Genomic DNA, 25,350 nt, shown 5'->3' on the forward strand with positions numbered 1-25,350 from the left:
AGCGAAAAAAAAACGAACAATAATATCATCTCAAGAGAAAAATCGATTTGTTCAACCTGGCAACGCTATTTAGTTTGTCATTCCTACAATTTTTTTTTTTTTTCGTGGCGAAGTTGAAATTTCTGTCTAAATTTGTTGTTGAATTTTCATTATTTCTTATTTGATCGATGCGCATAGTTTGAAAATGGAAAGGTGGTTTAAAACAGAATAAGTCACGAGAAATAAAATTTAAAAAAAAAAAACCTACTACGGGAATATTATTAATAAAAAAAAGTAAAATATGGGGATTACAAAACTGTTGTTCAACAATTTTATCATATTGTTCAAATAGACAATTTTATCATATTCAATAAATCTTTAAGCCGAAATGAGATGAGTAGATATCAAATGAGAAATATACGGAGATGAAATTAATTTACGACGCAGTCAACTGTACAAAGAGTTGTTCGAAACGTAACAGTCTTACTAATGGGCAGTATGGAATTTAACTTGAATGGATGAGTTCTCCACTAATTATAAGAAGGAAGGAGTAATTTAGAACCGGAAATCTACTGGAACGCTAGAAGTGGTAGCTGATTCTACGAGAAGGAAAGCGTAGAGGAGACGATGAATTAAAACTCATTTTTGGGTTTTTTCGATGGCCCTTGGATGAGTGGATGAGCTCCTATATACAAAAAAATAATGATTAAATGGTGTCTGTTCTCTTAAGATTTAATTTTGAAAGTACCATCGATGGACATTCCCGTTTTAACTCTTTTGCCAACTTTCTTCAAAACATTCTCCTTTCCTTCGGCTACTTATTCAGAAGAGAAAAGCCATTAGTGTTTGAAAATTACACGACACAATTAATCAGATAAAAACTAACCAGGTTTTGGCGTGTTGGTGTTTTTTACGACGCTGATTTTTCCTCCTTTTGGACCTTGGCGCTGTTTTCACGACAATCAATTCTTCGATGGGCTTCTTCAGATTCGCAGTAGTAGCTCGTCGAATTTTAGCGCAAGACTTGTTTTCCGTTTTCTTTTTGATGGCTTTTGATTTTAAAAGCAGATTACTAAACTGCAGAGCTAACTGCTTCGTATCATCTGTGCTGGCTCTCCCAGAAATTGTTTGATCACCACTCACTTCCATTCGAGTTGGTTCGGAGAACAACGCAAAAGGCGGCAAGATTGGTAATGGAATTGACGTTATCAGGGCATTAATCTTCGAATCAAAATTCATCTTCACGTCGGGAAACACTGACAAACGATGCATGCTGACGACCGATTGAAATGAGGAGCATTCCGGAAGATTTATAACGCTAACTACGAAAGGGTGGTCTTGAGACTCCAAAATCAGACATACAGTAGCCATATCAGAAAGAAATTCTCCGTAACCAGATGGAAGAGGAGACGGAAATTTGGAAAAACGGAAAAATGGCCACCACCCCTTTCTGTCATGATGCCAAGCTTTAATGACAGCTTCCAGACAAACATCGGTTCCTGTAAATTGAAACAATATCGTAATATAGAAATAGGCAAAATATTAGGACATTCAACTTCAAACCTTGCAAACAAATCTTGTTCATCAGATTTGCCATTACATTCCATCCTTCTTTGACAACGTCAGACGGTGTGCGATAGGCATACGCATCTAGAAAATCAAACATGAGCTTGAGGCACTTCTTAAGACGGTCCTGACTGATGTCTCTTTCGAATTCGGACTGCAAATAAAGTTTACACAAATCCAAGACCTAAATATAAAAGGATTACATTTAGGCATTATCTTACAAGTGTAGGGAAAAATTTGAAACCTTAGGATTTGCTTGGTCGATCTCCGCTATCTTCTCAAGAAAGTGAATGTTTAATCCTTTAGTGCCGTTGGGAATATACACTTTCATTATTTCCAGAGCAAGAATAGCGCTTGCAATTCCGCCATCATTTGCAACGTATCTATAAGAATACAGATTAGAAAACGAACGTATCGGGAAAACAGAAATGAAATTACCCCCGTAAGAACAATTCAATTTCATCGTGAGCATTCAACTTAATAAGAATGGAGGTATAAGCTTCCAGAAAAGTAGGAATCATCCAGGGATGTTTAGCAAACATCAATGCCAATGTTATCTTCATCTCCTTAAGTACTTGTATGTTTTCTTCAAAACTTGGGAAATCAAGAGTTGTTTTATAGCCGGCAAGTAAGGCAGACGCAGCTGCAGCTTGAGACTCGTAACCACTAGCTCGGGGTTCATTGACTAAGAATCAGGGACACAAATGAAATTAACAATTAATTCTTTTTAACTCTGCTTAAAGTTAAAACAAAAACAAAAACAAAACACCTGTGAATTTTTGTGATTCAGCAAGAGCTGGGCCATACTTTTTCTCCTGAAGCAATAATAATACAGTGTTCACTAAAAACAACTCATTCACTGTTTGTGACTGAAGAAGAAGATCCTTCAGTTTTTGGAACAACAGATAAAAACATAGACTATCCTTATGTTTAGTGAGCAGGGTGGGTAACATGTTCCAGGTAAACTGCCGGCTTACTTGATTATTTTCCATCTGGGAAAGCGACATCCATCTGGGAATTAACATGTGCTATATAAATACAAAATGTTTATTTACATACCAAGTATTTTAAGCTCTTCAAACTTAGACCATCATTCCTCTCTTGTTGGGATGTTCTCAGACCAGCGAACAAATGTGTGGGCATATTCAATGTGGCTTCACACTCTGAACACAAAAGACATTTGATATTAGGAAATGCAACATATTGATAACTATATTCAGTTCATTCAACTGCCAATTAACTTATTACCATCTTTGTTTGAATTGTAACTGAACTTCCCCTCAGTGAACTCCTTTAAAAATGTTTTCTGAGACAAAAGATTTTTAGATAATGGGTGATTTGGAATGAAAATAACAAACTTACTATTAATTCTACGAAAGTATCTTCTTCAGTTCTATTTGTTGCCATTATTATGACCCATAAACTTCCCAAAATATAATCACAGAACACTAGAAATTAGTCAAATTCAGAATTTAAATGCGCCACAAAAAGTTCTCGATACTCCAAAGGCTGATACCGAACTGAAAGTCTGATATATGTTGCACTGTTGCGCAATAGACTACATTATTTTGTGGGGCGTCTACTAGCGGCATCTGGAAACTGGAATGGATCCATTGTCAGGTTAAATTCCTTAAAAGTAATTAAGAAAATGGAAGGATCCTTTACGCTCATTTTTTAATCTACTACACTTGCATTGATTTTTTTTTACTCATAAAATGTAAACCGGAGCGAAAAAAAAACGAACAATAATATCATCTCAAGAGAAAAATCGATTTGTTCAACCTGGCAACGCTATTTAGTTTGTCATTCCTACAATTTTTTTTTTTTTTCGTGGCGAAGTTGAAATTTCTGTCTAAATTTGTTGTTGAATTTTCATTATTTCTTATTTGATCGATGCGCATAGTTTGAAAATGGAAAGGTGGTTTAAAACAGAATAAGTCACGAGAAATAAAATTTAAAAAAAAAAAACCTACTACGGGAATATTATTAATAAAAAAAAGTAAAATATGGGGATTACAAAACTGTTGTTCAACAATTTTATCATATTGTTCAAATAGACAATTTTATCATATTCAATAAATCTTTAAGCCGAAATGAGATGAGTAGATATCAAATGAGAAATATACGGAGATGAAATTAATTTACGACGCAGTCAACTGTACAAAGAGTTGTTCGAAACGTAACAGTCTTACTAATGGGCAGTATGGAATTTAACTTGAATGGATGAGTTCTCCACTAATTATAAGAAGGAAGGAGTAATTTAGAACCGGAAATCTACTGGAACGCTAGAAGTGGTAGCTGATTCTACGAGAAGGAAAGCGTAGAGGAGACGATGAATTAAAACTCATTTTTGGGTTTTTTCGATGGCCCTTGGATGAGTTCCTATATACAAAAAAATAATGATTAAATGGTGTCTGTTCTCTTAAGATTTAATTTTGAAAGTACCATCGATGGACATTCCCGTTTTAACTCTTTTGCCAACTTTCTTCAAAACATTCTCCTTTCCTTCGGCTACTTATTCAGAAGAGAAAAGCCATTAGTGTTTGAAAATTACACGACACAATTAATCAGATAAAAACTAACCAGGTTTTGGCGTGTTGGTGTTTTTTACGACGCTGATTTTTCCTCCTTTTGGACCTTGGCGCTGTTTTCACGACAATCAATTCTTCGATGGGCTTCTTCAGATTCGCAGTAGTAGCTCGTCGAATTTTAGCGCAAGACTTGTTTTCCGTTTTCTTTTTGATGGCTTTTGATTTTAAAAGCAGATTACTAAACTGCAGAGCTAACTGCTTCGTATCATCTGTGCTGGCTCTCCCAGAAATTGTTTGATCACCACTCACTTCCATTCGAGTTGGTTCGGAGAACAACGCAAAAGGCGGCAAGATTGGTAATGGAATTGACGTTATCAGGGCATTAATCTTCGAATCAAAATTCATCTTCACGTCGGGAAACACTGACAAACGATGCATGCTGACGACCGATTGAAATGAGGAGCATTCCGGAAGATTTATAACGCTAACTACGAAAGGGTGGTCTTGAGACTCCAAAATCAGACATACAGTAGCCATATCAGAAAGAAATTCTCCGTAACCAGATGGAAGAGGAGACGGAAATTTGGAAAAACGGAAAAATGGCCACCACCCCTTTCTGTCATGATGCCAAGCTTTAATGACAGCTTCCAGACAAACATCGGTTCCTGTAAATTGAAACAATATCGTAATATAGAAATAGGCAAAATATTAGGACATTCAACTTCAAACCTTGCAAACAAATCTTGTTCATCAGATTTGCCATTACATTCCATCCTTCTTTGACAACGTCAGACGGTGTGCGATAGGCATACGCATCTAGAAAATCAAACATGAGCTTGAGGCACTTCTTAAGACGGTCCTGACTGATGTCTCTTTCGAATTCGGACTGCAAATAAAGTTTACACAAATCCAAGACCTAAATATAAAAGGATTACATTTAGGCATTATCTTACAAGTGTAGGGAAAAATTTGAAACCTTAGGATTTGCTTGGTCGATCTCCGCTATCTTCTCAAGAAAGTGAATGTTTAATCCTTTAGTGCCGTTGGGAATATACACTTTCATTATTTCCAGAGCAAGAATAGCGCTTGCAATTCCGCCATCATTTGCAACGTATCTATAAGAATACAGATTAGAAAACGAACGTATCGGGAAAACAGAAATGAAATTACCCCCGTAAGAACAATTCAATTTCATCGTGAGCATTCAACTTAATAAGAATGGAGGTATAAGCTTCCAGAAAAGTAGGAATCATCCAGGGATGTTTAGCAAACATCAATGCCAATGTTATCTTCATCTCCTTAAGTACTTGTATGTTTTCTTCAAAACTTGGGAAATCAAGAGTTGTTTTATAGCCGGCAAGTAAGGCAGACGCAGCTGCAGCTTGAGACTCGTAACCACTAGCTCGGGGTTCATTGACTAAGAATCAGGGACACAAATGAAATTAACAATTAATTCTTTTTAACTCTGCTTAAAGTTAAAACAAAAACAAAAACAAAACACCTGTGAATTTTTGTGATTCAGCAAGAGCTGGGCCATACTTTTTCTCCTGAAGCAATAATAATACAGTGTTCACTAAAAACAACTCATTCACTGTTTGTGACTGAAGAAGAAGATCCTTCAGTTTTTGGAACAACAGATAAAAACATAGACTATCCTTATGTTTAGTGAGCAGGGTGGGTAACATGTTCCAGGTAAACTGCCGGCTTACTTGATTATTTTCCATCTGGGAAAGCGACATCCATCTGGGAATTAACATGTGCTATATAAATACAAAATGTTTATTTACATACCAAGTATTTTAAGCTCTTCAAACTTAGACCATCATTCCTCTCTTGTTGGGATGTTCTCAGACCAGCGAACAAATGTGTGGGCATATTCAATGTGGCTTCACACTCTGAACACAAAAGACATTTGATATTAGGAAATGCAACATATTGATAACTATATTCAGTTCATTCAACTGCCAATTAACTTATTACCATCTTTGTTTGAATTGTAACTGAACTTCCCCTCAGTGAACTCCTTTAAAAATGTTTTCTGAGACAAAAGATTTTTAGATAATGGGTGATTTGGAATGAAAATAACAAACTTACTATTAATTCTACGAAAGTATCTTCTTCAGTTCTATTTGTTGCCATTATTATGACCCATAAACTTCCCAAAATATAATCACAGAACACTAGAAATTAGTCAAATTCAGAATTTAAATGCGCCACAAAAAGTTCTCGATACTCCAAAGGCTGATACCGAACTGAAAGTCTGATATATGTTGCACTGTTGCGCAATAGACTACATTATTTTGTGGGGCGTCTACTAGCGGCATCTGGAAACTGGAATGGATCCATTGTCAGGTTAAATTCCTTAAAAGTAATTAAGAAAATGGAAGGATCCTTTACGCTCATTTTTTAATCTACTACACTTGCATTGATTTTTTTTTACTCATAAAATGTAAACCGGAGCGAAAAAAAAACGAACAATAATATCATCTCAAGAGAAAAATCGATTTGTTCAACCTGGCAACGCTATTTAGTTTGTCATTCCTACAATTTTTTTTTTTTTTCGTGGCGAAGTTGAAATTTCTGTCTAAATTTGTTGTTGAATTTTCATTATTTCTTATTTGATCGATGCGCATAGTTTGAAAATGGAAAGGTGGTTTAAAACAGAATAAGTCACGAGAAATAAAATTTAAAAAAAAAAAACCTACTACGGGAATATTATTAATAAAAAAAAGTAAAATATGGGGATTACAAAACTGTTGTTCAACAATTTTATCATTTTGTTCAAATAGACAATTTTATCATATTCAATAAATCTTTAAGCCGAAATGAGATGAGTAGATATCAAATGAGAAATATACGGAGATGAAATTAATTTACGACGCAGTCAACTGTACAAAGAGTTGTTCGAAACGTAACAGTCTTACTAATGGGCAGTATGGAATTTAACTTGAATGGATGAGTTCTCCACTAATTATAAGAAGGAAGGAGTAATTTAGAACCGGAAATCTACTGGAACGCTAGAAGTGGTAGCTGATTCTACGAGAAGGAAAGCGTAGAGGAGACGATGAATTAAAACTCATTTTTGGGTTTTTTCGATGGCCCTTGGATGAGTGGATGAGCTCCTATATACAAAAAAATAATGATTAAATGGTGTCTGTTCTCTTAAGATTTAATTTTGAAAGTACCATCGATGGACATTCCCGTTTTAACTCTTTTGCCAACTTTCTTCAAAACATTCTCCTTTCCTTCGGCTACTTATTCAGAAGAGAAAAGCCATTAGTGTTTGAAAATTACACGACACAATTAATCAGATAAAAACTAACCAGGTTTTGGCGTGTTGGTGTTTTTTACGACGCTGATTTTTCCTCCTTTTGGACCTTGGCGCTGTTTTCACGACAATCAATTCTTCGATGGGCTTCTTCAGATTCGCAGTAGTAGCTCGTCGAATTTTAGCGCAAGACTTGTTTTCCGTTTTCTTTTTGATGGCTTTTGATTTTAAAAGCAGATTACTAAACTGCAGAGCTAACTGCTTCGTATCATCTGTGCTGGCTCTCCCAGAAATTGTTTGATCACCACTCACTTCCATTCGAGTTGGTTCGGAGAACAACGCAAAAGGCGGCAAGATTGGTAATGGAATTGACGTTATCAGGGCATTAATCTTCGAATCAAAATTCATCTTCACGTCGGGAAACACTGACAAACGATGCATGCTGACGACCGATTGAAATGAGGAGCATTCCGGAAGATTTATAACGCTAACTACGAAAGGGTGGTCTTGAGACTCCAAAATCAGACATACAGTAGCCATATCAGAAAGAAATTCTCCGTAACCAGATGGAAGAGGAGACGGAAATTTGGAAAAACGGAAAAATGGCCACCACCCCTTTCTGTCATGATGCCAAGCTTTAATGACAGCTTCCAGACAAACATCGGTTCCTGTAAATTGAAACAATATCGTAATATAGAAATAGGCAAAATATTAGGACATTCAACTTCAAACCTTGCAAACAAATCTTGTTCATCAGATTTGCCATTACATTCCATCCTTCTTTGACAACGTCAGACGGTGTGCGATAGGCATACGCATCTAGAAAATCAAACATGAGCTTGAGGCACTTCTTAAGACGGTCCTGACTGATGTCTCTTTCGAATTCGGACTGCAAATAAAGTTTACACAAATCCAAGACCTAAATATAAAAGGATTACATTTAGGCATTATCTTACAAGTGTAGGGAAAAATTTGAAACCTTAGGATTTGCTTGGTCGATCTCCGCTATCTTCTCAAGAAAGTGAATGTTTAATCCTTTAGTGCCGTTGGGAATATACACTTTCATTATTTCCAGAGCAAGAATAGCGCTTGCAATTCCGCCATCATTTGCAACGTATCTATAAGAATACAGATTAGAAAACGAACGTATCGGGAAAACAGAAATGAAATTACCCCCGTAAGAACAATTCAATTTCATCGTGAGCATTCAACTTAATAAGAATGGAGGTATAAGCTTCCAGAAAAGTAGGAATCATCCAGGGATGTTTAGCAAACATCAATGCCAATGTTATCTTCATCTCCTTAAGTACTTGTATGTTTTCTTCAAAACTTGGGAAATCAAGAGTTGTTTTATAGCCGGCAAGTAAGGCAGACGCAGCTGCAGCTTGAGACTCGTAACCACTAGCTCGGGGTTCATTGACTAAGAATCAGGGACACAAATGAAATTAACAATTAATTCTTTTTAACTCTGCTTAAAGTTAAAACAAAAACAAAAACAAAACACCTGTGAATTTTTGTGATTCAGCAAGAGCTGGGCCATACTTTTTCTCCTGAAGCAATAATAATACAGTGTTCACTAAAAACAACTCATTCACTGTTTGTGACTGAAGAAGAAGATCCTTCAGTTTTTGGAACAACAGATAAAAACATAGACTATCCTTATGTTTAGTGAGCAGGGTGGGTAACATGTTCCAGGTAAACTGCCGGCTTACTTGATTATTTTCCATCTGGGAAAGCGACATCCATCTGGGAATTAACATGTGCTATATAAATACAAAATGTTTATTTACATACCAAGTATTTTAAGCTCTTCAAACTTAGACCATCATTCCTCTCTTGTTGGGATGTTCTCAGACCAGCGAACAAATGTGTGGGCATATTCAATGTGGCTTCACACTCTGAACACAAAAGACATTTGATATTAGGAAATGCAACATATTGATAACTATATTCAGTTCATTCAACTGCCAATTAACTTATTACCATCTTTGTTTGAATTGTAACTGAACTTCCCCTCAGTGAACTCCTTTAAAAATGTTTTCTGAGACAAAAGATTTTTAGATAATGGGTGATTTGGAATGAAAATAACAAACTTACTATTAATTCTACGAAAGTATCTTCTTCAGTTCTATTTGTTGCCATTATTATGACCCATAAACTTCCCAAAATATAATCACAGAACACTAGAAATTAGTCAAATTCAGAATTTAAATGCGCCACAAAAAGTTCTCGATACTCCAAAGGCTGATACCGAACTGAAAGTCTGATATATGTTGCACTGTTGCGCAATAGACTACATTATTTTGTGGGGCGTCTACTAGCGGCATCTGGAAACTGGAATGGATCCATTGTCAGGTTAAATTCCTTAAAAGTAATTAAGAAAATGGAAGGATCCTTTACGCTCATTTTTTAATCTACTACACTTGCATTGATTTTTTTTTACTCATAAAATGTAAACCGGAGCGAAAAAAAAACGAACAATAATATCATCTCAAGAGAAAAATCGATTTGTTCAACCTGGCAACGCTATTTAGTTTGTCATTCCTACAATTTTTTTTTTTTTCGTGGCGAAGTTGAAATTTCTGTCTAAATTTGTTGTTGAATTTTCATTATTTCTTATTTGATCGATGCGCATAGTTTGAAAATGGAAAGGTGGTTTAAAACAGAATAAGTCACGAGAAATAAAATTTTAAAAAAAAAAAACCTACTACGGGAATATTATTAATAAAAAAAAGTAAAATATGGGGATTACAAAACTGTTGTTCAACAATTTTATCATATTGTTCAAATAGACAATTTTATCATATTCAATAAATCTTTAAGCCGAAATGAGATGAGTAGATATCAAATGAGAAATATACGGAGATGAAATTAATTTACGACGCAGTCAACTGTACAAAGAGTTGTTCGAAACGTAACAGTCTTACTAATGGGCAGTATGGAATTTAACTTGAATGGATGAGTTCTCCACTAATTATAAGAAGGAAGGAGTAATTTAGAACCGGAAATCTACTGGAACGCTAGAAGTGGTAGCTGATTCTACGAGAAGGAAAGCGTAGAGGAGACGATGAATTAAAACTCATTTTTGGGTTTTTTCGATGGCCCTTGGATGAGTGGATGAGCTCCTATATACAAAAAAATAATGATTAAATGGTGTCTGTTCTCTTAAGATTTAATTTTGAAAGTACCATCGATGGACATTCCCGTTTTAACTCTTTTGCCAACTTTCTTCAAAACATTCTCCTTTCCTTCGGCTACTTATTCAGAAGAGAAAAGCCATTAGTGTTTGAAAATTACACGACACAATTAATCAGATAAAAACTAACCAGGTTTTGGCGTGTTGGTGTTTTTTACGACGCTGATTTTTCCTCCTTTTGGACCTTGGCGCTGTTTTCACGACAATCAATTCTTCGATGGGCTTCTTCAGATTCGCAGTAGTAGCTCGTCGAATTTTAGCGCAAGACTTGTTTTCCGTTTTCTTTTTGATGGCTTTTGATTTTAAAAGCAGATTACTAAACTGCAGAGCTAACTGCTTCGTATCATCTGTGCTGGCTCTCCCAGAAATTGTTTGATCACCACTCACTTCCATTCGAGTTGGTTCGGAGAACAACGCAAAAGGCGGCAAGATTGGTAATGGAATTGACGTTATCAGGGCATTAATCTTCGAATCAAAATTCATCTTCACGTCGGGAAACACTGACAAACGATGCATGCTGACGACCGATTGAAATGAGGAGCATTCCGGAAGATTTATAACGCTAACTACGAAAGGGTGGTCTTGAGACTCCAAAATCAGACATACAGTAGCCATATCAGAAAGAAATTCTCCGTAACCAGATGGAAGAGGAGACGGAAATTTGGAAAAACGGAAAAATGGCCACCACCCCTTTCTGTCATGATGCCAAGCTTTAATGACAGCTTCCAGACAAACATCGGTTCCTGTAAATTGAAACAATATCGTAATATAGAAATAGGCAAAATATTAGGACATTCAACTTCAAACCTTGCAAACAAATCTTGTTCATCAGATTTGCCATTACATTCCATCCTTCTTTGACAACGTCAGACGGTGTGCGATAGGCATACGCATCTAGAAAATCAAACATGAGCTTGAGGCACTTCTTAAGACGGTCCTGACTGATGTCTCTTTCGAATTCGGACTGCAAATAAAGTTTACACAAATCCAAGACCTAAATATAAAAGGATTACATTTAGGCATTATCTTACAAGTGTAGGGAAAAATTTGAAACCTTAGGATTTGCTTGGTCGATCTCCGCTATCTTCTCAAGAAAGTGAATGTTTAATCCTTTAGTGCCGTTGGGAATATACACTTTCATTATTTCCAGAGCAAGAATAGCGCTTGCAATTCCGCCATCATTTGCAACGTATCTATAAGAATACAGATTAGAAAACGAACGTATCGGGAAAACAGAAATGAAATTACCCCCGTAAGAACAATTCAATTTCATCGTGAGCATTCAACTTAATAAGAATGGAGGTATAAGCTTCCAGAAAAGTAGGAATCATCCAGGGATGTTTAGCAAACATCAATGCCAATGTTATCTTCATCTCCTTAAGTACTTGTATGTTTTCTTCAAAACTTGGGAAATCAAGAGTTGTTTTATAGCCGGCAAGTAAGGCAGACGCAGCTGCAGCTTGAGACTCGTAACCACTAGCTCGGGGTTCATTGACTAAGAATCAGGGACACAAATGAAATTAACAATTAATTCTTTTTAACTCTGCTTAAAGTTAAAACAAAAACAAAAACAAAACACCTGTGAATTTTTGTGATTCAGCAAGAGCTGGGCCATACTTTTTCTCCTGAAGCAATAATAATACAGTGTTCACTAAAAACAACTCATTCACTGTTTGTGACTGAAGAAGAAGATCCTTCAGTTTTTGGAACAACAGATAAAAACATAGACTATCCTTATGTTTAGTGAGCAGGGTGGGTAACATGTTCCAGGTAAACTGCCGGCTTACTTGATTATTTTCCATCTGGGAAAGCGACATCCATCTGGGAATTAACATGTGCTATATAAATACAAAATGTTTATTTACATACCAAGTATTTTAAGCTCTTCAAACTTAGACCATCATTCCTCTCTTGTTGGGATGTTCTCAGACCAGCGAACAAATGTGTGGGCATATTCAATGTGGCTTCACACTCTGAACACAAAAGACATTTGATATTAGGAAATGCAACATATTGATAACTATATTCAGTTCATTCAACTGCCAATTAACTTATTACCATCTTTGTTTGAATTGTAACTGAACTTCCCCTCAGTGAACTCCTTTAAAAATGTTTTCTGAGACAAAAGATTTTTAGATAATGGGTGATTTGGAATGAAAATAACAAACTTACTATTAATTCTACGAAAGTATCTTCTTCAGTTCTATTTGTTGCCATTATTATGACCCATAAACTTCCCAAAATATAATCACAGAACACTAGAAATTAGTCAAATTCAGAATTTAAATGCGCCACAAAAAGTTCTCGATACTCCAAAGGCTGATACCGAACTGAAAGTCTGATATATGTTGCACTGTTGCGCAATAGACTACATTATTTTGTGGGGCGTCTACTAGCGGCATCTGGAAACTGGAATGGATCCATTGTCAGGTTAAATTCCTTAAAAGTAATTAAGAAAATGGAAGGATCCTTTACGCTCATTTTTTAATCTACTACACTTGCATTGATTTTTTTTTACTCATAAAATGTAAACCGGAGCGAAAAAAAAACGAACAATAATATCATCTCAAGAGAAAAATCGATTTGTTCAACCTGGCAACGCTATTTAGTTTGTCATTCCTACAATTTTTTTTTTTTTTCGTGGCGAAGTTGAAATTTCTGTCTAAATTTGTTGTTGAATTTTCATTATTTCTTATTTGATCGATGCGCATAGTTTGAAAATGGAAAGGTGGTTTAAAACAGAATAAGTCACGAGAAATAAAATTTAAAAAAAAAAAACCTACTACGGGAATATTATTAATAAAAAAAAGTAAAATATGGGGATTACAAAACTGTTGTTCAACAATTTTATCATTTTGTTCAAATAGACAATTTTATCATATTCAATAAATCTTTAAGCCGAAATGAGATGAGTAGATATCAAATGAGAAATATACGGAGATGAAATTAATTTACGACGCAGTCAACTGTACAAAGAGTTGTTCGAAACGTAACAGTCTTACTAATGGGCAGTATGGAATTTAACTTGAATGGATGAGTTCTCCACTAATTATAAGAAGGAAGGAGTAATTTAGAACCGGAAATCTACTGGAACGCTAGAAGTGGTAGCTGATTCTACGAGAAGGAAAGCGTAGAGGAGACGATGAATTAAAACTCATTTTTGGGTTTTTTCGATGGCCCTTGGATGAGTGGATGAGCTCCTATATACAAAAAAATAATGATTAAATGGTGTCTGTTCTCTTAAGATTTAATTTTGAAAGTACCATCGATGGACATTCCCGTTTTAACTCTTTTGCCAACTTTCTTCAAAACATTCTCCTTTCCTTCGGCTACTTATTCAGAAGAGAAAAGCCATTAGTGTTTGAAAATTACACGACACAATTAATCAGATAAAAACTAACCAGGTTTTGGCGTGTTGGTGTTTTTTACGACGCTGATTTTTCCTCCTTTTGGACCTTGGCGCTGTTTTCACGACAATCAATTCTTCGATGGGCTTCTTCAGATTCGCAGTAGTAGCTCGTCGAATTTTAGCGCAAGACTTGTTTTCCGTTTTCTTTTTGATGGCTTTTGATTTTAAAAGCAGATTACTAAACTGCAGAGCTAACTGCTTCGTATCATCTGTGCTGGCTCTCCCAGAAATTGTTTGATCACCACTCACTTCCATTCGAGTTGGTTCGGAGAACAACGCAAAAGGCGGCAAGATTGGTAATGGAATTGACGTTATCAGGGCATTAATCTTCGAATCAAAATTCATCTTCACGTCGGGAAACACTGACAAACGATGCATGCTGACGACCGATTGAAATGAGGAGCATTCCGGAAGATTTATAACGCTAACTACGAAAGGGTGGTCTTGAGACTCCAAAATCAGACATACAGTAGCCATATCAGAAAGAAATTCTCCGTAACCAGATGGAAGAGGAGACGGAAATTTGGAAAAACGGAAAAATGGCCACCACCCCTTTCTGTCATGATGCCAAGCTTTAATGACAGCTTCCAGACAAACATCGGTTCCTGTAAATTGAAACAATATCGTAATATAGAAATAGGCAAAATATTAGGACATTCAACTTCAAACCTTGCAAACAAATCTTGTTCATCAGATTTGCCATTACATTCCATCCTTCTTTGACAACGTCAGACGGTGTGCGATAGGCATACGCATCTAGAAAATCAAACATGAGCTTGAGGCACTTCTTAAGACGGTCCTGACTGATGTCTCTTTCGAATTCGGACTGCAAATAAAGTTTACACAAATCCAAGACCTAAATATAAAAGGATTACATTTAGGCATTATCTTACAAGTGTAGGGAAAAATTTGAAACCTTAGGATTTGCTTGGTCGATCTCCGCTATCTTCTCAAGAAAGTGAATGTTTAATCCTTTAGTGCCGTTGGGAATATACACTTTCATTATTTCCAGAGCAAGAATAGCGCTTGCAATTCCGCCATCATTTGCAACGTATCTATAAGAATACAGATTAGAAAACGAACGTATCGGGAAAACAGAAATGAAATTACCCCCGTAAGAACAATTCAATTTCATCGTGAGCATTCAACTTAATAAGAATGGAGGTATAAGCTTCCAGAAAAGTAGGAATCATCCAGGGATGTTTAGCAAACATCAATGCCAATGTTATCTTCATCTCCTTAAGTACTTGTATGTTTTCTTCAAAACTTGGGAAATCAAGAGTTGTTTTATAGCCGGCAAGTAAGGCAGACGCAGCTGCAGCTTGAGACTCGTAACCACTAGCTCGGGGTTCATTGACTAAGAATCAGGGACACAAATGAAATTAACAATTAATTCTTTTTAACTCTGCTTAAAGTTAAAACAAAAACAAAAACAAAACACCTGTGAATTTTTGTGATTCAGCAAGAGCTGGGCCATACTTTTTCTCCTGAAGCAATAATAATACAGTGTTCACTAAAAACAACTCATTCACTGTTTGTGACTGAAGAAGAAGATCCTTCAGTTTTTGGAACAACAGATAAAAACATAGACTATCCTTATGTTTAGTGAGCAGGGTGGGTAACATGTTCCAGGTAAACTGCCGGCTTACTTGATTATTTTCCATCTGGGAAAGCGACATCCATCTGGGAATTAACATGTGCTATATAAATACAAAATGTTTATTTACATACCAAGTATTTTAAGCTCTTCAAACTTAGACCATCATTCCTCTCTTGTTGGGATGTTCTCAGACCAGCGAACAAATGTGTGGGCATATTCAATGTGGCTTCACACTCTGAACACAAAAGACATTTGATATTAGGAAATGCAACATATTGATAACTATATTCAGTTCATTCAACTGCCAATTAACTTATTACCATCTTTGTTTGAATTGTAACTGAACTTCCCCTCAGTGAACTCCTTTAAAAATGTTTTCTGAGACAAAAGATTTTTAGATAATGGGTGATTTGGAATGAAAATAACAAACTTACTATTAATTCTACGAAAGTATCTTCTTCAGTTCTATTTGTTGCCATTATTATGACCCATAAACTTCCCAAAATATAATCACAGAACACTAGAAATTAGTCAAATTCAGAATTTAAATGCGCCACAAAAAGTTCTCGATACTCCAAAGGCTGATACCGAACTGAAAGTCTGATATATGTTGCACTGTTGCGCAATAGACTACATTATTTTGTGGGGCGTCTACTAGCGGCATCTGGAAACTGGAATGGATCCATTGTCAGGTTAAATTCCTTAAAAGTAATTAAGAAAATGGAAGGATCCTTTACGCTCATTTTTTAATCTACTACACTTGCATTGATTTTTTTTACTCATCAAAGGGAAACCAGAGCCATTTATTATGGTTACGGCTCTCAACGTTAATGGCTTCCATAAGCTTTTGGCGTCGTCTTGATTCTGTCCATGGACTACTCAATATTAAGGACGGGATTCTTTGCTATGTCGTTAAAGCTAGTCGGGTGGGGCATTTTCATGAAAACATTAATAAAAAACATAAATAAATTCAGTTTTTTTCGCTGATTCCAATTATGGATATAAATCTTAGTGCAATAAACTAATCATTAAGATATTATAAATTTACTTTCAGAAGTAGGAATAAAAGGACAAAACACCGGTGCCATCTAGCAACCAAACACCCTAAGCTCTTAAGAATATACGCTACACGGTAAAAGATAGTTATGCAGCTATGTCAGAGGACTAGAGATAAGAGAGTGGTATCTCTTTCTCTCGGTATGCATACATGGGCATCTGCTTGCAAACTAACTAGAGCTTAGGAGGTTCGGTTCCTAGATGGCACCGGTGTTTTGCCTTATTTCAAATTTTCCGTTAAGGAATTGGAAATATCTCTTTAAAAATAAATGTTAGGTATAGGAACATATGGTAATTCTATGGTTATTTTTAAATTCTGATTCTGATCCTCCCACAAAAAAATTTACATGGCCGACATAGGAAACGCCGAAAAGTCCCGTCCTTAATATTGAGTAGTCCATGTTCTGTCTTCTTCCAAAAAATCCTGCTACCTGGTGGGTGCTGTGTGCCAACACCACGTGTCACCCTCCACCGTTTACCAGACATAAGGAGATGGGACATCTGATAGGGAATGCCACCATGACACTTTTTGTCGCGCCATCCAGCGGCTAATGCCCTCCCTTCATCATTAGCAGCCAAATTCCCAGCAATTCTGGCCCCAGCTGATTTGAAGTTTCAAGGGAAACCCAGTGGAGGACTTGAATAGAGCAAATTGCCAATCCCCCTCCAGCATAAAAAATATAGCCCGTCACCATAAAAAATATTAATTACTACTTTTTGCTCATAGATATTGATATTTTTGTAGAGTAATAATGATCAAGAAGAAAAATGTGTATGTTATAGCTGATCAATGGGAACGGTCCAACTCAAACCTTTTTCATCAAATCAAATTGAAAAGACTCAGAAGAAGGGAACGGTCCAACTAAAGTTCTCATTGTTGAATTTAACTTTAGTATTAAGCTAACAGAAATAAGATACCAATTATTGAATAGCACTTGCTGTATTAATACCCGAGTAATTTAACAAAGTGGATACAGTTTAAATTGCTTTTTACAAAACTCTATTTCACCTTTTCGGACAGAGACAGGTACACACCAGTTCAGAACACGTGAAGTAAGCAAGTCAGAACAGACGACGGTTGTGCAAGACCGCCAAACCTTGGGAAGGGAGGTGTTGTGGGTTTCCGCAACACAAATAGGTTTAGGCAACAGTGTGAGAATAATATTTGAAATCAACACTTCCCCTCAAATATTAAGCTCTAAATTTTGATTGGAACAATTCCTAGGGCATCTCGTAATTTTTTAAATCTTGGGACTGCCAATGGCTTTGTGAGTATACCAGCAAGTTGTTGCTCCGTGTTGATGTAAACAACACTGATTGTTTTCTTCTCTTGCAGCTCTCTGATGTAAAAGAGTCGCACATCGATATATGTTTTGTGCGTTGATGGAAGGTAGGGTTATTCACTAAAGCAATAGCACTTTGATTATCACAATAAAGAGTTGTTGAGCGATCATCTATTCCTAGTTCGGATAGTAATTGTTGAAACCACACAGCTTCTTTAGTGGCTTCTGCAGCTGCAACAAATTCGGCTTTTTTTGTGGTGCAAAGTGCTACACACGGTTGGCGCCGGCTGGCCCATGAAACTGGTTCTCCAAGATAAAGAAAAAGGAAACCAGATGTAGAGCGGCGAGTTTGTAAATCTCCGGCATAATCTGCATCACAAAATCCGATTAGTTGGTCGCTGGATCTTCCAAAGCACAAACCATAGTTTTTGGTTTTGATGAGGTAGGCTAGAATCCTTTTGACTGCACGCCAGTGTTGTTTTCCTGGTTTCTGAGCGTAATGTGCCACTTGTCCTACAGCATAGGCGATATCTGGTCTAGTCATGACCATGACATGCATAAGGGATCCTACAGCTTCTCTAAAGGGGATAGTTTTCATTTCCGCTTCTTCTTCTTCATTCTGGGGTGACATGTCAGGAGATAGTCGACAGCAAGGATCAGCCGGGACAGGAAGGGGTGTACACGTGGTCATGTTGAATCTTCTAGCTATCTTCGTGATGTAGTCCGGCTGTGAGATGTACATCATGAGTTTGGGGCGATCTCGATTGATGTCAACGCCGACAAACCGCGCGGTGCGCAGGAAGAGAGCGGATCTCAACTTTTAGGCTGTTTCCAGATTTTTCAGGATATCCGTAAAAGTTTGTTTTCTACTGCTGAAAATGATTCCGTCATCGACATAAATGATGAGCACAGTGAATTCCTCTACTTCCCCTTCACGTTGATGTCGGAAATATACGCACGGGCCAGTTTTACTTTGGGTTAGGCCAAACTTGACAATGAATGCGTGAAATGTTTGATTCCATGCCCGTGATGCTTGCTTCAGGCCGTATAAGCTCTTCAACAATTTGCATACTTGAGTTTCCTTGCCTGGAATGATGAAACCTTCTGGCTGCTTCATATAAATTTCCTCTTGAAGGTCACCATTGAGAACGCCGTCTTGATGTCGAGTTGTATCATTTCTAGATCCTTGGCTGCAGCAATAGCAAGTACGGTGCGTAGTGAATAATGTTTCACTACTGTCGAAAAAGTGTCGACATAGTCAAGGCCATAGACTTGAGAGTAGCCTTTGGCTACAAAACGGGCTTTGTATCGTGGAGCGATTTGCTTGTATCCAGGTTTGAACGTAAAAACCCATTTGCCTTCAATTGCTGACCTGTCTGGTGGAAGTGGGCAGAGAGTCCATGTATGGTTTTGAATAAGGGATTCGTGTTCGTCAAAGATGGCCGGAATCCACTGATTTGCATCTGGACACGTTGTTGCTTCAGTATAGCTGGATGGTTAAACAGGTACTGCATTGGTGTCTTCAGTACTAGCAGGCATTGCGAAGCAAACAGCTTGACGTCCTAGTGATTTCCTATAAGCTAGGTAGCGTTCACTGTAGTGGGGAAGACGTGATGATCTGCGGATGCTAGTCGTCTCATTGCGGTCATCGGTATTCGGAACATCAGCAACGTTGTTGTTGTTTTCTAAGTTGATGGGATCTTGTACTGCCTCTTCTTGAATGATGTCATGGGTATAGGTTCATCTCGATGCGGAACTGCTTCGGACATGATTTCAAGGTGATTCATTTCTTCAGGGAAGACTTGATCAACTTGAATTGCTTTATTAACTGGATCATAGTTGCTTGGCTGTGCTGTGGTAGTAAGTTTTTGGTCAGCTTCAACTGCATTATCAGTGGGATCACAAATAATGGGTTCTGTTCTGCGAGTAGGTTCCGTCCATTGAGGTCCATTATGCTTTTTCGTCGTTGAGTACATGACCGTTTCATCAATTTTGACATCGTAGCTCACGATTATTCTTGGTGATGGAGAGGTTACGTAGATGCGGGAGGCTTTTTGAGTGTTGCTAACTCCGTAAAATGCTCCTTCTAAACACCTTGCGTCCAGCTTTTTGACATTTGGGCATCTTACAAATGCTCTAGATCCAAAGATGCGGATGTTGGAGGTATCCGGTTTTCTTCCGCTCCACGTTTCAAATGGTGTGGGATGGTACACGGTTGCGGATGTAGACAAGGTAACCAACAGCTTCCGCCCAGAGTGTAGGTGGTAGGTTCCTGGCGAGAAGCATGCTACGAGCACCATCTAGGAGCGTCCTGTTTCCTCTCTCAGCAACACCGTTTTGAACTGGTGTATACGCAGCACTGGTTTCGTGGTAGATGCCCTTCTCTGCAAGGTATTTGTTGAACTCAGTTCCAGTGTATTCGCCTCCATTATCCGAACGTAGAGTGCGAACAGTATTGCCCGTCTCATTTAGAAGGGAAGCGAAAAAGATCGAAACAATGCGGGAACTTCAGATTTACATTTCATGAAGTAAATAACTCTCCAGCCTGAAAAGTCATCTGTAAATAATACATAATAACGTGCGTTACCAACGCTGGGGGATGGCATTGGACCTTCAACATCCGAATGGATTAATTCTCCAACACGCGTAGCTCTCTTTCTTCCAGATTTTAGTGGTTGTCGATGAAATTTTCCTAATTCACACGCAGTACAAAGTGTTTTAGGAATTTTTTCATTTGTTAGGTGAAGTCCGGATATAAGATCTTGGGAAACCATCTTCAGTATGGTTTGATGATTCATATGGCCCAGCGCCCAGCCATTGACAACATGTCCTCTCCGACTTAAGACAAGCCTTTGTCCGAATCTTTTCATGTAACAGACAAAGACATGTCTTAAGTTTTCCTTATTTTTATTACATTGCCTCCTTATATTTGTGATACATTAATTTTATCCCTTTTCAATTCACAGCATAAACGTCCAAACGTCTATATTCCCTTTCATAATTTTCTTAAAAAAAATTCTGTTTTAATGGTATGGGTGACATAAAAAATTTCAGACAAAGACATGTCTTAAGTTTCCCTTATTTTTATTACATTGCCTCCTTATATTTGTTATACATTTATTTTATCCCTTTTCAATTCACAGCATAAACGTCCAAACGTTTATATTCCCTTTCATAATTTTCTAAAAAAATTTTGGTTTTAATGGTATGGGTGACATTAAAAAATTTCAGACAAAGACATGTCTTAAGTTTTTCTTATTTTTATTACATTGCCTCCTTATATTTGTTATACATTTATTTTATCCCTTTTCAATTCACAGCATAAAATTTTCCAAACGTTTATATTCCCTTTCATAATTTTCTAAAAAAAATTCGGTTTTAATGGTATGGGTTACATAAAAAATTTCAGACAAAGCCATGTCTTAAGTCGCAGAGCATATGTTGAGGGTTGCACATTTTGAGAATTTTTTTTCTTTTTAACTTAGCATTTCTTTAAAAAACTTAAACCTTAGCGTAAAGCAATTATCAAGTTTACTTCAAATCCAAGAATCTTTCATTTAAAAAATACTTCAGACAAAGCAACGTCTTAAGATTTTATCTATTTTTACGAAAGCGCTATTACCATGTAATTTTGGGGATTATTCAAATTTTTACTAACTAAGAATTTTTTTAATTAACTAAGCCAATACAATATTGCTTTAAAAGAGTCATACATTTATTTTTCATAACTTTTAGTAAGAATTATGCAATTTGTATTCTAAATTATATTGAAGATTCATCATCTTCCGAATAGCTAGATGAGCTTTCTGTTTCTTCATCAGAATATTCGGATTCTGAGAGAGAATCGTAATTGTCTTCATCAGATGTGTCAAACTCAAATTCTGGTTCAGAAAAATTTGTTTGTGTTTCACATATGAAATCTGAAAAATCCTGGTTGCACTTTAAATTAAATGTTGTTAGAGCCATTTGAATTTTTAAATTAAGATGATGAACTTCAGAAACTTTCATGACGGATTTCCCTTTCGCAAATTTCTCCTCGTCTTCTCCGGTATGTTTTTGACTTGGTTGTTGTAGTGATGACCGTTTATCAATGAGGAATCGCATGTAGTTTATCATTTCATTCTTACTCAATGTAATTTCCTCCCTTGCTCTTTTCAATAGCATCCAACAATCAACAATATTATATTTGTCGGCAAGAGAAACTGCAAAAACGACGAAATTAAGTTTTTACTTAAAAAAGTACAATTTTGTTTTATTTTTACGTGTAGGAAAGTGCGTGTCATCCCGATCCAGAACTGTTTCCCAAGGAAAGACACCTTCATTGAAATCCTCGTAAGAAATTGGAAGCGTTGTATCCTTAGAATTAATTAATTCAATCGTTTCCAAAGCCTTTCGTTTAGTTTCAGTCAAAACCCGCCTTAATTTTGTCCGAGTCTTCGAATTTTCTGTTTTAGTACAAGTTCGATACTCTGAGTAAGTAATGCGGTCTCAATTTAGTTTTTGTAAAATAGCTGCTTCTTTAGAGATAGAAATGGAAGTAGTCTTTAAATGAGCATGTAAGCCCTCCAGCATTCTTCTCAGTGTATCAACTGTAGTCTTTTTGGTTTTTCTTTGGTCAAGAATTGCCTTAGCTTTTGTCTCCAGCTCCTTGTGAATCAGTGGAAGATCATTATTTACGAGGTTATGGGTTTCCAACAATTTCTCGAGTTTTGGAGTGCCTTGTTTGATTTCCTTTCTTGCCTAAGAAAATTTTCGTTATTTTAAAATAATTATTCAACCTGTATTGGAAAGTTGTTTACTTTTTCAAGCTTTTTGCGTAGAAGGAAATGCATATTTTGAATTTTACCCCAGTTCCAATAAAGAATAGCTAATGTTAAAAAATCGTTTCTGTCTAAATGAAGTAAGAGTAAAATCGTTGAATTAATAGTTAACAATGCAACAATGTTTGCTAATAAATACAGTAAGAAGCTCTATTACTATGTTTGGCCATATGCTTTAGCACATAAGCATATAGATACAATTTGGAGAAAACTTGCTCGTGCTCTTCTCCTCCAGTTAAGCCTATTCCAGTTGTCCAGCGGGGATTCCATAAAATCTGTTTTGTACATATATATTAAAGCTTGAGAGAAGACTTTGCTTCATAATTTATTGATATAATACCTTGCATGGCAATTGATGTGCATTCTTATGCATGATAGGCAAGATTCCTGTCATTTCACTTGTTAGATTACGGTTTTCAGGAAAATGACGAGCCACTTTTGTTTTCATCCATTTCCAGTATTGGCATACCACGTCGTAGCAGAAGAATTTGGCGTTACTTTTCATGGCTTCATTGTGCATAAATGCAGTATGGGTCCACGATTCACCTTTAAACATGTTGATTGCGTATGGTACAACGCAGTGCTTGCAAGAGCTAACGACGAGCCCAGTCTCGTCATACTTCTTTTGTTCATTGGAGTCTTCTCTTGCGGCCTTAAAAGCCGATCCCCCACACATCTGTTTCTTTTTTGTCTACAAAATAAGATAAGGGAATTAAAAATACTATAAAATCATGATTAATCATATCGAAGTCCAGCATGTCAAATCTAGTAGTTTCAAATGAAATGTAATTGCGTACAGTAGAAACTTTGTTGTAAATCCTTTGACGGAAATTTTCAACTTCTGTATCGGATTTGATAACTAAGTTTCCAAACCTCGCCTGTGGCTGTTCCATTCTATTGAAATAATAAAACTTAAGACCAGTCTTTGTCGTGTTTTCTTGTACACGCATCTTACGTTCTTTCGTTTTCTGGATTGTGCACTTTTCCAGCCGAGCTTAAGCGCCTCAATTTTACGATAGCGTCAGAAGATCTGACTAAAGGTTCTTTCCCACAACTGGGGCAATCAATTTTGTTCCTTTGAAGCACTTGGTCGTCAATATTATGTCGACAGGTTTCCCATTCTCTTTCAGCAGTAGTAAATAATGTTACATTTATTGGTCCATTCTGTAAGAACCAAATTTTTAGAATCACGTGCATACAAAACAGGACCTTTTATGTCACATACCCGGCCATATTCTGTTGATACTTCTTCAAGAGAATGTGCATACATTTTTTTTGAAGACCCAGGAGACTTATGAGTAATGTGATGTCCTAGAAGAAGTGCCTCTTCTGCAAAAAGATAGGTGACTTTTGGCGATAAACTTCCAGGGAAAAATCCAGAAAATACATAGTCATCGATTGTGGCTCTTGTACGAGAGTTGCAACTATCACAAACGAAAGCTGCAGCTTTAACGAGAAATCGACCTTTGAAGTGTTTTAGAGGATTCAAATATTTTATTGTACAAGATGTATAAGTATAATATGTATAAGTATCACCACTCTCATTGACCACCACGATTGATTCTTGAAGATTTGGAATGAGTAACATGGATCCTTCGCATTCGACATTGTAACACATATGCGGTACGAAGCATGGAACACATACATCTTCAAAATATAAAAAACTTGAAACAAAGCTGTCTGAACAATTCGATTCTTACTTCCATACCTTTTATTATAATGTTGCCCTTGGGATCGATGAAATGTTCTGGTAGCAAAATTTGCAATGTGTCGGAAGAACACAAGAGTCGTCGGTGAAATGGCATAGTTAAATGAGAGCCTGTATCGCACTTGTGACAGAGATGTTTCTTGCAAGTCATGCATCTTACAGCAGCAGCATTCAGGTGAAGATGACACTGATCACATTTGGAATGATAAAGTGGCTGCCTGGAAACTAGTTCCTTGAAAATTCGTGTTCTGTCAGTGGATCCCCATGCTCGAATTGCTTCCCTTTCTTGCCATGTTGGCTGTTGTCTGGTTTGAATGTCAGATAAGTCATTTATAACATCTCTTCTTAGGTTCTCTGGAAGCCACACAGTTTTTATATAATAAATGAATGGTGAAAATAATGTTAAACTTGAGTATTGCAAAATAGTACTCACCAAGAGCTTCAGGGCTCATTAAGTCATACTCAGTCAAGACATTTTCACTCATCGATAAATTGTTTCTTGGACTTGAATTCAAAGATAGTTGCTCACGTGATGAGTTCAAATGTGCAACATCACGAAAAAACACTTTTTTATTTGGTTCACGTTTCTTCCCTCTATAAATAAAGGTCTTTCCAGCCGTCGACTTTTTTTCTGTTTTCTGTTTGCGAGACCTAGTATAAGAAAACTTGCGCTTCTTATTCTGAGCAACGTCACACTGTTCTTCTGTTGACGAGCTATCTAAATCACTTGTTGAGCTAACTGAGTCACTTGTTAATCCATATGAATCACTTGACGTTGGACTTTGGTTTCCCATTTTAAATTCAAACCCAAAGTAAATTAAATAAACTCTTTCTGCTTGAAAGAATAGTCGAAGGGATTAATGACACAAACCCAAGATCAGTAGCCACCGATATTTGACTTTGTCTGCTGTCCTGTTTATTGCTTGGTAGTAAT

The 25,350-nt window shown here is 36.7% G+C and overlaps 6 protein-coding genes across 11 annotated transcripts; all 6 read right to left on the minus strand.

Moving 5' to 3' along the window:
- Positions 1–239: 239 nt before the first annotated feature.
- Positions 240–3,199, minus strand: LOC124312347. 2 transcript variants are annotated; one of them, XM_046776838.1, is made up of 10 exons: positions 2,908–3,199; positions 2,794–2,851; positions 2,605–2,708; positions 2,315–2,537; positions 1,984–2,230; positions 1,790–1,928; positions 1,543–1,729; positions 866–1,478; positions 728–796; positions 240–664 (listed from the first exon to the last, which is right to left on the minus strand). In XM_046776838.1, exons 1-9 carry the CDS (start codon positions 2,950–2,952, stop codon positions 748–750), a joined length of 1,665 nt encoding a protein of 554 aa, XP_046632794.1. In that variant the 5' UTR covers positions 2,953–3,199; the 3' UTR covers positions 240–664; positions 728–747. The 2 variants fall into 2 exon arrangements, with proteins under 2 accessions (XP_046632794.1, XP_046632795.1); XM_046776839.1 differs by having other exon boundaries at positions 728–793; positions 2,908–3,198.
- A 790-nt stretch (positions 3,200–3,989) lies between these two features.
- On the minus strand, positions 3,990–6,463 carry LOC124312352. Of its 2 annotated transcripts, none has more exons than XM_046776846.1 (9): positions 6,171–6,463; positions 6,057–6,114; positions 5,868–5,971; positions 5,578–5,800; positions 5,247–5,493; positions 5,053–5,191; positions 4,806–4,992; positions 4,129–4,741; positions 3,990–4,059 (listed from the first exon to the last, which is right to left on the minus strand). In XM_046776846.1, the coding sequence occupies exons 1-9, from the start codon at positions 6,213–6,215 to the stop codon at positions 4,011–4,013; spliced, it is 1,665 nt and encodes a 554-aa protein (XP_046632802.1). In that variant the 5' UTR covers positions 6,216–6,463; the 3' UTR covers positions 3,990–4,010. The 2 variants fall into 2 exon arrangements, with proteins under 2 accessions (XP_046632802.1, XP_046632803.1); XM_046776847.1 differs by having other exon boundaries at positions 3,990–4,056; positions 6,171–6,461.
- A 697-nt stretch (positions 6,464–7,160) lies between these two features.
- On the minus strand, positions 7,161–9,733 carry LOC124312349. Of its 2 annotated transcripts, none has more exons than XM_046776842.1 (10): positions 9,442–9,733; positions 9,328–9,385; positions 9,139–9,242; positions 8,849–9,071; positions 8,518–8,764; positions 8,324–8,462; positions 8,077–8,263; positions 7,400–8,012; positions 7,262–7,330; positions 7,161–7,198 (listed from the first exon to the last, which is right to left on the minus strand). In XM_046776842.1, exons 1-9 carry the CDS (start codon positions 9,484–9,486, stop codon positions 7,282–7,284), a joined length of 1,665 nt encoding a protein of 554 aa, XP_046632798.1. In that variant the 5' UTR covers positions 9,487–9,733; the 3' UTR covers positions 7,161–7,198; positions 7,262–7,281. The 2 variants fall into 2 exon arrangements, with proteins under 2 accessions (XP_046632798.1, XP_046632799.1); XM_046776843.1 differs by having other exon boundaries at positions 7,262–7,327; positions 9,442–9,732.
- Positions 9,734–10,044: 311 nt separating this feature from the next.
- On the minus strand, positions 10,045–13,004 carry LOC124312348. 2 transcript variants are annotated; one of them, XM_046776840.1, is made up of 10 exons: positions 12,713–13,004; positions 12,599–12,656; positions 12,410–12,513; positions 12,120–12,342; positions 11,789–12,035; positions 11,595–11,733; positions 11,348–11,534; positions 10,671–11,283; positions 10,533–10,601; positions 10,045–10,469 (listed from the first exon to the last, which is right to left on the minus strand). In XM_046776840.1, exons 1-9 carry the CDS (start codon positions 12,755–12,757, stop codon positions 10,553–10,555), a joined length of 1,665 nt encoding a protein of 554 aa, XP_046632796.1. In that variant the 5' UTR covers positions 12,758–13,004; the 3' UTR covers positions 10,045–10,469; positions 10,533–10,552. The 2 variants fall into 2 exon arrangements, with proteins under 2 accessions (XP_046632796.1, XP_046632797.1); XM_046776841.1 differs by having other exon boundaries at positions 10,533–10,598; positions 12,713–13,003.
- Positions 13,005–13,702: 698 nt separating this feature from the next.
- LOC124312350 lies at positions 13,703–16,272 on the minus strand. Of its 2 annotated transcripts, none has more exons than XM_046776844.1 (10): positions 15,984–16,272; positions 15,870–15,927; positions 15,681–15,784; positions 15,391–15,613; positions 15,060–15,306; positions 14,866–15,004; positions 14,619–14,805; positions 13,942–14,554; positions 13,804–13,872; positions 13,703–13,740 (listed from the first exon to the last, which is right to left on the minus strand). In XM_046776844.1, exons 1-9 carry the CDS (start codon positions 16,026–16,028, stop codon positions 13,824–13,826), a joined length of 1,665 nt encoding a protein of 554 aa, XP_046632800.1. In that variant the 5' UTR covers positions 16,029–16,272; the 3' UTR covers positions 13,703–13,740; positions 13,804–13,823. The 2 variants fall into 2 exon arrangements, with proteins under 2 accessions (XP_046632800.1, XP_046632801.1); XM_046776845.1 differs by having other exon boundaries at positions 13,804–13,869; positions 15,984–16,271.
- A 6,104-nt stretch (positions 16,273–22,376) lies between these two features.
- On the minus strand, positions 22,377–24,901 carry LOC124311866. Its single transcript, XM_046776237.1, has 10 exons — positions 24,850–24,901; positions 24,417–24,770; positions 24,245–24,355; positions 23,934–24,172; positions 23,664–23,872; positions 23,506–23,602; positions 23,049–23,399; positions 22,866–22,983; positions 22,688–22,779; positions 22,377–22,628 (listed from the first exon to the last, which is right to left on the minus strand). The coding sequence occupies exons 1-10, from the start codon at positions 24,899–24,901 to the stop codon at positions 22,377–22,379; spliced, it is 1,875 nt and encodes a 624-aa protein (XP_046632193.1).
- Positions 24,902–25,350: the final 449 nt, after the last annotated feature.

This window comes from Daphnia pulicaria, chromosome 8, assembly GCF_021234035.1.
Source record: "Daphnia pulicaria isolate SC F1-1A chromosome 8, SC_F0-13Bv2, whole genome shotgun sequence".
NCBI lineage: Eukaryota > Metazoa > Arthropoda > Branchiopoda > Diplostraca > Daphniidae > Daphnia > Daphnia pulicaria.

Excerpts from the sequence above, each read along its gene's own strand:
- LOC124312347 (XM_046776838.1), bottom strand. The coding sequence starts at position 2,952 with ATGGCAACAAATAGAACTGAAGAAGATACTTTCGTAGAATTAATA. Across the intron at positions 2,852-2,907 it reads ATACTTTCGTAGAATTAATA|AAAACATTTTTAAAGGAGTT; the intron begins GTAAGTTTGTTA and ends CTTTTGTCTCAG. Across the intron at positions 2,538-2,604 it reads TGAAGAGCTTAAAATACTTG|ATGGAAAATAATCAAGTAAG; the intron begins GTATGTAAATAA and ends TCGCTTTCCCAG.
- LOC124312352 (XM_046776846.1), bottom strand. The coding sequence starts at position 6,215 with ATGGCAACAAATAGAACTGAAGAAGATACTTTCGTAGAATTAATA. Across the intron at positions 5,192-5,246 it reads ATTGAATTGTTCTTACGGGG|ATACGTTGCAAATGATGGCG; the intron begins GTAATTTCATTT and ends GTATTCTTATAG. Across the intron at positions 4,993-5,052 it reads TCGACCAAGCAAATCCTAAG|GTCTTGGATTTGTGTAAACT; the intron begins GTTTCAAATTTT and ends TTTTATATTTAG.
- LOC124312349 (XM_046776842.1), bottom strand. The coding sequence starts at position 9,486 with ATGGCAACAAATAGAACTGAAGAAGATACTTTCGTAGAATTAATA. Across the intron at positions 9,243-9,327 it reads TTACAATTCAAACAAAGATG|AGTGTGAAGCCACATTGAAT; the intron begins GTAATAAGTTAA and ends TTTTGTGTTCAG. Across the intron at positions 9,072-9,138 it reads TGAAGAGCTTAAAATACTTG|ATGGAAAATAATCAAGTAAG; the intron begins GTATGTAAATAA and ends TCGCTTTCCCAG.
- LOC124312348 (XM_046776840.1), bottom strand. The coding sequence starts at position 12,757 with ATGGCAACAAATAGAACTGAAGAAGATACTTTCGTAGAATTAATA. Across the intron at positions 12,343-12,409 it reads TGAAGAGCTTAAAATACTTG|ATGGAAAATAATCAAGTAAG; the intron begins GTATGTAAATAA and ends TCGCTTTCCCAG. Across the intron at positions 11,734-11,788 it reads ATTGAATTGTTCTTACGGGG|ATACGTTGCAAATGATGGCG; the intron begins GTAATTTCATTT and ends GTATTCTTATAG.
- LOC124312350 (XM_046776844.1), bottom strand. The coding sequence starts at position 16,028 with ATGGCAACAAATAGAACTGAAGAAGATACTTTCGTAGAATTAATA. Across the intron at positions 15,785-15,869 it reads TTACAATTCAAACAAAGATG|AGTGTGAAGCCACATTGAAT; the intron begins GTAATAAGTTAA and ends TTTTGTGTTCAG. Across the intron at positions 14,555-14,618 it reads GAACAAGATTTGTTTGCAAG|GAACCGATGTTTGTCTGGAA; the intron begins GTTTGAAGTTGA and ends TTCAATTTACAG.
- LOC124311866 (XM_046776237.1), bottom strand. The coding sequence starts at position 24,901 with ATGAGTGAAAATGTCTTGACTGAGTATGACTTAATGAGCCCTGAAGCT. Across the intron at positions 24,771-24,849 it reads AATGAGCCCTGAAGCTCTTG|AGAACCTAAGAAGAGATGTT; the intron begins GTGAGTACTATT and ends TGTGGCTTCCAG. Across the intron at positions 24,173-24,244 it reads CGTGGTGGTCAATGAGAGTG|GTCGATTTCTCGTTAAAGCT; the intron begins GTGATACTTATA and ends AACACTTCAAAG.